Source organism: Dreissena polymorpha, chromosome 11, assembly GCF_020536995.1.
Source record: "Dreissena polymorpha isolate Duluth1 chromosome 11, UMN_Dpol_1.0, whole genome shotgun sequence".
Taxonomy (NCBI): Eukaryota; Metazoa; Mollusca; class Bivalvia; order Myida; family Dreissenidae; genus Dreissena; species Dreissena polymorpha.
Window position 1 is genome coordinate 23,082,909 of NC_068365.1, and position 11,694 is coordinate 23,094,602.

General features: G+C 44.0%; 1 protein-coding gene across 2 annotated transcripts; it reads right to left on the reverse strand.

Moving 5' to 3' along the window:
• Positions 1-238: 238 nt before the first annotated feature.
• LOC127851301 (uncharacterized) lies at positions 239-11,320 on the reverse strand. Of its 2 annotated transcripts, none has more exons than XM_052385003.1 (5): positions 10,967-11,320; positions 9,957-10,059; positions 2,702-2,879; positions 1,541-1,636; positions 239-981 (listed from the first exon to the last, which is right to left on the reverse strand). In XM_052385003.1, the coding sequence occupies exons 1-5, from the start codon at positions 11,063-11,065 to the stop codon at positions 882-884; spliced, it is 576 nt and encodes a 191-aa protein (XP_052240963.1). In that variant the 5' UTR covers positions 11,066-11,320; the 3' UTR covers positions 239-881. The 2 variants fall into 2 exon arrangements, with proteins under 2 accessions (XP_052240963.1, XP_052240962.1); XM_052385002.1 differs by having other exon boundaries at positions 1,478-1,636.
• Between the last annotated feature and the right edge of the window lie 374 nt (positions 11,321-11,694).

An 11,694-nucleotide genomic window follows, 5' to 3' on the forward strand; every position in this document is an offset into this window, starting at 1 on the left:
AATATTTGTTTGAATCATGCCATTTTGTGAGGCATAAAAATTAAGCTAAATTCTTATATTTTTTTCAATAGAAGAGAATAGATATATAGAATATAACCACTGATATATAATTTTTATGAGATAATAAAGTTTGGTCATGTTGAAATGATACTCAAATGTGATTTACCACCTTTAAATAGAATTACCAAATTTAGCGCTCTTATATGTTTATACCATCAATGCAAATAATGGCTGTGGGTTAACAAATGAACCGAGTTTATTATCAATAATGTTATATTCACAAATCAAAGGTCAAAATATGTACAAAGTATATGATTTAAATGGCGCTGTTAATTCTGAACAGCCAGCCATTGCTTAAAAGTTAAAACCAATGAACAAGCTTCTTCTTTATTTTCTTTAATTTACTTTGTCAGCTAGTTTTAAACTTCACGTGGTCCAGTATCAAACTAAACCGAGATATCATTCGGACATATGTTTCATGAAAATTTGACAATAAAAGTGACCTCTAGGGTGTTATCAAAGTAAATGTAGACGCCGTAAAACTTCCCTTAGGCTCACAATAAGCACGTTTTACTCCGGTGAGCTAAAAAATCACATTTACGCAAATGATGTACCCGTAATCTTTACGAATTATTATGGAAATAAAATCATGTGTTACAATAAAGCGACACCATATAAATCCTTTAATTAAACATTACGCACTGAATGCTTTCAAAAAACATATATATGTGTCGATTGATTTGTTTGTTAAGACATAGACGTTATCTCAATATTACAATAAGGTAAATCGAGTTTGCAGTCTTGAAAGTTGTTTAGTGACAACATCACAGCTCGATGAATATAAATGTGCGCTGTCTTTATAGATGTCATTCATTCACACGCTACGTGCAGACGACGTGTGCAGGAGGTTGAAACGTGTCGGCTGTGACGTCATGTTGAGAAATGGACAGGAACAGATTTTCGTCTTCGTTGACGATTAACCTTCAAAAACAAACGATAGTTTAAAAATTGTACATACATCTTGGAAACATTTTGTATTACATATATATTTTGTAGGAACAAAACTCCGATGACCTTAGCTATGTTAAGATGATAGTTTTCAGATTATACTTTACACGATAAGTGATTTTGAAAAGATTGTAAATGCATCCTCTTGGTTTGCATATCCGGATAATTGTTTGCGTTCTTTTGTTTGCTTTTCATTCCAAAATCTATTTAATAACGTAGTACGTCAGTAACATGTATTAGGTCATATAAATTACGGTAACGGTAAAAGTGAGAAATAAATGGATAATGTTGTAGTCGCTAGAAACCGGCAATACTAATAAGCGCGTACTTTAAGATAAGAACCATCCATCATCATTAGTCCAATCATCTAGAACAAAACAATTTGCACAAACAACAAAACAATGGCATTTTTTACGCCTTCGCAATTATAGGCCGATGAGGGCAACAGCCAAAAAGCCCCGCAACTCACTTATACGGCAGTCCATTGGACACGTGGAATAAATAATCGATGGTGAACAGAAAGAACTCCGACCTCCAGTGGTAGAAACTGGTGATATTGTCACGTGACTCCTCCACGAATTCTACTTCCGGTGCGAGAGGGCTGCTGGGAAACTTGTTATATAGTGTGCTGCAAGGAATACAAACACGTGTATTGAACGGTATTATTGTGTATTGTCTTGCAAACGATTGTTTGGTGGTAATTTTCTCACAGTGACGAAAATGGTTTGAAATAAAAGTCTTGTTCTTTTATCGCCTTGACATAAGTATTATACAACAACTTTTTTAAAACGTTAACAAATGTATTCGATCTACACAATGTCTTAACTAAAGTCCAATGTTTTTACTACAGACCAATGGTTTACGATGGAAATTAATGCACTGGAAAATGCATAAGAAAAAATGCGTAAGAAAACTGACTTGGTAGTCACTAAAATTAAATACACATAGTACGATCAACATTATAAAAATGTCCGCTTGGTATTTTGCCATATGCGACCAGCGTAGTAAAAGACCAGCTTGCGCATTCGCGCTGTCTGATCAGGAGCTACCTTGTACGGAATAAATTCACGAAATTGTGTGTGGTCTCATAGCGGAAATAATGACTCCGCATTAGAGTTAACGAATGCAAAGGCATTTCTGGAGCAATGGCATAAGGCCCAACTACGCACAGCACGGCTCATATGTTTTATGCAGTAGGCTTATAAAAAGGGAAAATCTGGGTTTTTTTACAGATAAATAATGACAAACCAAAACCAATATTCCGATATTACATAAAAAACGACAAAATTTTCAATGTGAACTATTTATTATTTTATAGTTTGGGATTTGTTTGACCTATTTTTTGCGATTTAACAACGGCATGTATGTACATGACGCTTAAGGGTTTACTTGCAATATAATGATTATATGTAAAGGTTAGGCTGTACTTTGCGCTCACTTAAAAAGTCCGGTACGTATGACTTGGATACAATGAGACCCATGATCGTGCTATCATATTTGCATAAGAAACAAAACTCTGAAGAAAAAAAAAACTCTGAAGAAAAAAACAAAAATATGCATATTAAACTCAATGTGTCGAAGTCGCGTTTTCATATTGGAGATGACAAAACCTTGTGCAAAGCCGCCTCGTAATAAGCAAATATTTTTTTATGAATGGGTATCATTTAGTAAATATTTCATTTCGAAAGTAAACCTTATTCTACAGGAGCGATATGGCGGGTCAGGTGCCGGAAATATGCTGAGCATTTTGCCGAGGTCGTAACGGTATATGAATATGTAGATCGGTGGGCCGTACTGCTCACAGGCGTAATCGTCGTCCTCTACCTGACTAAGGTAGTATTGTAGCAATTCCGCCGTCGAGGCGTTCATACCTGAAATTGGTCACACATCCAAATATTTTAGCAGCGTTCTGGAAAACCCGGTTACAATGCATGTGCGTAAAGTGTTGACACAGATTAGCCTGTGCAGTTTGCACATGCTAGTCACGGACGCCACTTTCCGTTTATACTTGTCTTCATTAACGTAAACCCACTGCCATAGCGATGCTAAAGCAAACTTCCGTAGCGATATCTACGCACACACACACAGCCAGAGCAACGCTTACGCACACACATTGCCTTTGCGACACCTGCCATAACGATGCCTATACACAACCACATACATTTTGACTCGTATGCTCACACAATGCCATTGCTACGTCTACGCACACAATCTGCCATAGCGATGCCAATGCCAACGTATTGCGGTAGCGTCGCATACGCATACACACTGCCATGGCGACGCGTACGCCCATACTCTGCCATAGCGACCCAAACGCATGCACACTGTCATAGCGACGCCTACGCCTACGCATACACACTGCCAAAGCAACGCTAACGCAGGCACACTGAAATAGTGAAGCATACGAACATACTATGTCAGTCAAACGCCGACACACAAACACTGCCATGGCGACATCCACGCAAACACACTGCATAGCGACGCATGCACAAACGCACTGCCATAGTGGCACATTCGCTCAAACGTTGCCATAGCGATGCCTATGCAAACACACTGACATTTTCGACATCTACGTTAACGCACTGCCATAGCGACCCCAACGCTCACACTCTGCCATAACGATACCAATTCACACGCACCGACATTTCGACGCCAGGCACACACACCGCCTGAGCGACGCCTACGCACACCTACTTCCGTAACGACACCAAAGCTCACACTCTGCCATAACGATGCCAATGCACACGCACTGACATTTCGACGCTTGGCACACCCACCGCCTGAGCGACGCCTACGCACTCCTACTTTCGTAGCGACACCAACGCTCACACTCTGCCATCACGATGTCAATGCACACGCACTGACATTTCGACGCCTAGGCACACACACCGCCTGAGCGATGCCTACGCACACCTACTGCCCTAGCGACGCCTACGCAAACACACTGTCATAAAGACGTCAACGCACACATTCTGCAATAGCGACTTCTACACATACACACTGCCATTAAGAAGCCTACGTTTAAACACGCTGCTATAGTGACGCCTACGCACATGACTGTCAAAAAGACGTCTACGCGCACACACTGCAATAACGACTTCTACAAATACACACACACACATACATGCCGCAGAAACGCCTTCGCAAACACCGTGCCAGAGCGACGCCTCCGCACACTTACAGAGCGATTTCTTAGCACACACACTGCCGTAGCGACGTCTATTCAAACACACTGACATAAAGATGTATACGCACACACACTGCAATAGCGTTTCATAGGCACAATCACTGACACAGCGACGCTTACGCACGCACAGTGTCATGGAGACATCTACACACTCACACGCTGCCATAACGATACCTACGCGCACGCACTGACATTTCGATCCCTAATCACACTGCCATTGCGACGTCTACGCACATGAACTTCCCTAACAATGCCAACGCCAACGTACAGCCGTAGCGAAGCCAATAAATAAACACTTCCATAGCGACGCCTTCCCCCACACACTGCCATTGCGACGCCTACGAATACACACTTACATAGCGACGCCTAGCATACACACTTCCAGAGCGACGCTTACACACACACCATGCAATAATTAAGCCCACAAACACACTCTGTCACTTCGACGCCTACTCACACACACGGTCATAGCGACGCCTACACACACACACACTGCCTTAGTGACGCCTCCACACACGCATCCCCATAGATATGCCAACGCCCACGCACTGCCATAGAGTCGCTCACACATACACTTATATAACTACGCCTACACAGACACACTGCCATAAGGAAGCCAACGTCCACGCACTGTTATAGCGACGCTTAAGCACACACACTGTCATAGCGACGCCTACGCATACCCGCTTCCATATCGACGCTTACACACTGTCATTGCGACGCCTACGCACACTCACTGCCATAGCGACGTTAGAGTACACACACGGCCATAGCGACGCATATGCACAATGCCATAGCAACTTTTACACACTCAAACTGCCATAGAGACGCATACGTACATACATAGCCCTCGCAATACAACGCACACGCACTGTCATAGCGACGCTTGCAATTCACGTACTGCCAAAGCGATGTCAAGCCCTCACACTGCCATAGGGACGCTTACGAACCCGCACTGCATAGCGACGCCTACACAAACGCGCTACCATATTGACGCTTACCATCACGCACTGCCAAAGTGAAGCCTATGCATCCACACTGCATCGTGACGCTTACACTATGCCATAACGATGCCGCCGTACACGCAATGAAATGTTGATATAAACAAACACACAATGCTTTGTGATACCTACGAATACATACTGTCCTAGCGTCGATTGCGAACAAGCAATGCCCTAGCGAAGCCTTCGCATACAAAGTGCCTAAGTGACGCTTACGCACACACAATGCCATGGCGACGCTTAAGCATATACAATGACATAGTAACGCTTTCGCATACACACTGTCTTAGTGACGCTAATGAACTCGCGCTGCCATTATAGCGACGCCTACGCATACGTACTTCCATAGCGACGTCTATGCACACACTATGCCATAACGATGTCAACGCCTATTTACTGCCATAGCGAGGCATACGCACACACACTGCATGAGTGACGAATACACACACGCACTACCATAGCGTCGCTTAAACACACACACTGCCATAGCGACTCCCCACACAAATTACCAAAGGACAGCAAACACCTACGCACTGGCATGGCGACGCTTATACACACAATCATAACGACACCTACGCCAATGAACTGCAATAGCGTCGCCAAACGGACACACACTGTCATGCGACGCTTACGTGCACACACTGCCATAGCGACGAATTCACACACACACTGCGATGGCAACGCTTCACACACCCTGCCATAGCGACGCGCAAGCACACACGCTGTTATGTTCTGTTCTGTTTCATAGCGACGCATGCGCACATACACTGCCATTGCGACGCATACGTACAAACATCGCCATCGCAATTCACTACCCACGAACTGCCAAAGCTATGTCAACGCCCTCATTCTACCATAGTGACGCTTACGAACACGCGTTGCAAAGCGACGCATACACAAAAGGACTGCTATAGTGACGACTACAATCAAGCACTGCCAAAGTGACACCTACGCACAACCGTTTCATATTGAGGCCTACACACACGCACTGCCCTTGCGACGCTTAGACACACACACACAGACACTACAATAGCGACGCAAACTCACACACACACTGCCTAAGCAATGCCAACGTCCACGTACTGCCAAAGCGACGCATACGCACACACACTGCCTTAATGGCGCATACGCACTAACACTGCAATAACGACGATTACGCACTGCCATAGAGACACATACGCAAACACACTGCCAAAGAGACACCTACGCAAACACACTGCCAAAGAGACACCTACGCACACACACTGCCATAGCGACTCCTATGCACAGATACTACCATAACGACACATACACACGCACACTGCCACACAGACACATACGCACACACACTGCCATAGAGACACATACACACACACACTGCCACACACTACCAAAGCGACGCCTACGCACACACACTGTCAAAGAGACTAAAACGCCCATAGCGAGGCCAACGCACACTTATTTCCTTAGTGATGCTTACTCACATGCACTGACATAATAACGCATATGCCTACGCACTGCAATAGTGACGCCTGCGCACACACACTGCCAAAGCCACTCCTACTAATACGCACTGTTATAGAGAGGCCTACGCACACAAACTGCCTGAATGACGCTTAGTAATATGCAATGACAAATGACGCCTACGCACATGAACTGCAATAGCGACGCTTACGCGCACTCACTGTCATAGTGACGCCTATTCTCATATCTTGCAATAGCGAAGCCTATGCAAACGCACTGTCATAGCGAGCTCACACACAAGTACTGTCATAGCGAAGCATATACTCATGCATTGCCATAGCGCGTCTACGCTCACACACTGGAATAACGAAACCATCGCCCATGTACTGCCATAGCCACCCCTGTGAACTCCAACGCACACAAACTGCGTTAGCGATGCCTACGCCACACTTTATCATTACGATACCGACTCCCATGCACTGCCATAGAGCCGCCTACGCAAACATATTGCCATAGCGACACTTACATACACTGCCATATCGATACTTACGCCTACGCATTTCTTTAGCCACGCAAAAGAAAACACACTACCATAGCATCGCTTACGTACACACACTTGCTTAGCGACACAAACGCACAAACACTGCGATAGCAACTCTTACACACACGCACTGCCATAGCAACGCATTGGCATACACATTGCCATATAGATACAACCTCCGTATCGACGCCTCCGCACGGGCACTGCAATAGCGACACCTACGCACACAGACTGCCATAGAGACACATACGCACACACACTGCCATAGGAAACCTACGCACACACACTGCCAAAGAGACACCTACGCACATACACTGCCATAGATACACATACGCACACACACTGCCATAGCGACACATACTCACACACACTGCCATAGAGACACCTACGCACACACACTGCCACACAGACACCTACGCACGCACACTGCCATAGAGACACATACGCACACACACTGCCATAACGACACATACTCACTCACACTGCCAAAGAGACACCTACGCACACACACTGCCATAGAGACACATACGCACACACACTGCCATAGAGACACATACGCAAACACACTGCCAAAGAGACACCTACGCAAACACACTGCCAAAGAGACACCTACGCACACACACTGCCATAGCGACTCCTATGCACAGATACTACCATAACGACACATACACACGCACACTGCCACACAGACACATACGCACACACACTGCCATAGAGACACATACACACACACACTGCCACACAGACACATACGCACACACACTGCCATAGAGACACCTACGCACACACACTGCCATAGCGACTCATACGCACGCACACTGCCATAGAGACACATACGCACACACACACACAATGCCATAGCGAAAAATACGCACACACACTGCCATAGAGACACATACGCTTGCCCACTGCTATAGCGACGCAAACATAACCTCACCGTCATATATACGCACACACACACTGCAATTGCAACACATACGCACACACACACACACTGCCATAGCGACGCCTTCGCACACATTCTGCATAACGAAGCCGACTTCAATGCGCTGTTATAGCGATACAAACGCCCACGCGCTGCCATAGCGACGCTAATACACACTGCCATAGCGACGCATATGCACCCACATTTTCATAGCAATGTCAACACCCACGTTCAATCATAGCGACGCCTACGCATACACACAGCCATCGCGACGCTTACAGACAAACACTGCCATAGCGACACATACGTACACGCACTGTTATAGCGACTCCAACACTGCCATAGCAACGCTTACGTACACACACTGTCAAAGCGACGCTTAGACTCGCACATTGCCAAAGCGACACCTACGCATACACAGCCATAGCGACGCTTATACACATATACTGTCATAGCGACAAATGCGCCTACACATTGCTTAATTGAATCCAACGCACACTTACTCGCATAGTGACGCGTATGTACACACACTACCATAGCGATGCTTACGCCAACGTTATGCCATAGTGACGCCTACTCACACTCACTGCCATAGCGACGTTAGCGTACACACACTGCAATAGTGAGGCATACGTACACACACTGTCATAGCGTAGCCGACTCCCACGCGCTGTAATAGCGATGCAAACGCACACGCGGTGTCATAGCGACGCTTACACAAACACACTGCCATAGCGACACATACGCCAACGTAATGCCATAGTGACGCCTACGCACATTCACTGCCATTGCGACGCTAGCGTACACACACTGCCATAGCGACGCCATCGCACCCAATCCGCCATAGGAAAGCCGATTTCCACGTTCTGTAATAGCGACGCTAGCACACACTGCCAAAGCGTGGTATACGCATCCACACTGCCATAGCAATGTCAACGCTCACTAACTGCCATAGCGACGCCTACGCACACGCACTGCCATAGCCACACCTACGCACACACACTGCCATAGCGACACATACGCACACACACACTGTCAAAGCGACACATACGCACACACACTGCCATAGCGACACATACGCCTACGCACTGCTATAGCGACACTAACACACACTAACCTCCATAGCGATGCTAGCGTACACACACTGCCATAGCAACGCTTACGCAGACACACAGCCAAAGAGACGCTTGCACACTCACACTGCCATAGCGATGCTTACGGACACACTCTTCCATAGTGACGCCTAGGCTCGCACACTGCCATAGCGACGCCGACGCCCACGCACTGGCGTTGCGACGCTTACGTTTACACATTGCCGTAGCGACGTCAACGAACACGCACTGCCATAGCGACGGCCACACACACACACACACTGTCCCACCAACGTGTATGCACGCACAATCATTACAACAAATGAGCGGATAATGTCCTCGAATATGTCATATCGAGGCATGAGCGCAAACTGCAGCATGGACGACTACGCATAAGACTGGCACACACACGCATTTGTACTTACTGGCATATAGACGACTTAAGACACACCTGCATATCGATGCTTGAACGCAAAGTGCAACGTCGACGCAATCAGTGTTGCTCCGACGCCTACCCAAGAATTGTCATATCGACGCATACGCATTAAATGACACACCCTAGCAAACGCAAACACTGTCACAATGACGCCTGTGCAAAAACTGTCTACCCGACGCGTACGCATATAATTTCACACATAAGTTTACACCGTCAATTGTGAACTTTATGACAAACAGACTCATGCACACGCACGTCTTCGCACACACTGTCACATCGACGCATACATGCTCTTTGTCATACCGACTCTGGATCACAGCGTACCCTGTGGGATGCCATAGCTGTCCAGTCTCATTCTGCGGTTCTCCGTATCCACGTACCAGCCCGCCTTGATAAACTCGCGTGAGGTAGCTACATTAACACATGACTGAAAAAGAAATGTGTATGTAATTTATTTTATTACCGAGGATATTGCTTTAGTTACTTAACCCATTTATGCCTTACGTCTAGAAAAAATGCCTTGGCAAACAGCGTAGACCCAGGTGAGACGCCGCATGAAGGAATTTCTGTCAGAAATTATCTAAATATAGAAAAAATATATACTAGACATCCCTAATTTTGGAAATAAATTGATCCAATTAAGAAGGATCGGAGAGTCCACTAGGCATAAATGGGTTTAAGAAGCAGGAACAAAGAAATGCCTCGTCCTTATTTTAAATGTGTTGCTGTCTTCAAAAAATGTGTGAATGATTAGTTGATTAGTTATCGTATTATTTCTATGTTTGCGAATGAGTTTATATATGGTAAATATGTAGTTATATATGTGTTTGAACATGCGCAGTCCATATATAGAGACTAACAGGATCCTGCCATATCGATGTGTAGTATATCAGGTAAAGCCTAGAATACAGGAATTTTATTCGTGCCGTGTCTGATATATTACACAACGAAAGGACAGTAACCTGTGTTTCTGTCATTCATACCTGTACATACCTGTACATCCCTATTTGAAATAAATAAATATAATCGCTTCCACGCTGCCTTTTTATGCGGAAAATAAAACTTTTGAAGTTTGACCAGTTAACCATTACGTTTTGCTGGTTTTCTTCTGCCTTTTGTGTCATATATATATATATATATATATATATATATATATATATATATATATATATATATATATATATATATATATATATATATATATATATATTATATTATATATATTGATGTCAAAATGTTTGTTTTCTTTAATCTGATACTCTTTGATTGAAATCATTCGCATAAGAACACCAAAACGCTGTTTATCAGACGATATTTCGCAACTCTTCAGTTACCTTGTACAATTCAGGCCACGTGGGTGGAGGCGGTACACCACGTGACATTCCAAAGCACGTGGCGACGAGAGCGATAACGTATTCCAAACATGAATGCATTTGTAAGAAGCAAATGATATTATACTTATTATTTACATCAAAATCCGTACACAGTCAAGCTAAGATATATTAACTGTCATTATTTAATATGTTCCAGTTTCGGGTGAATTGATTTATTTACATAGTACACACTTCATAAAAATATTTACATAAAATATAAACTTCTTATAAAGTCGTTTATATCCATCAAAATGTCTCAAATATTTACTGAATGAATTATTCTCACAATGTACATTGAACCTTTATCTCTGTCGCGTTGATTTGAACCTTTGATACTCACGTATGATTACGTGTTAATTATGACTACCCTATGATTCGGCATGGTTTTTATTCTATTTAAAACCTCTAACATTGAACTGAGAATAAAAATATGTACATGTATCTTCTGTGTTGTTTTTATTATCGGCTATAACAAAATCCAGTCGATTTCTACTTTAAAATTCAATGCACAATTCCGCTATCGATATTGAATCGAAACGAAAGGAACATGTTGTCTATAATAATTAATGAGGGAAAACGTAAGATCTCAAAACTTTCACCGATATATTTAATAAACACATTTTCATGGACATTTAATATTATCTGAGACAGAAACTATACAAAAAGGATCGATTTATCTTACCACATTG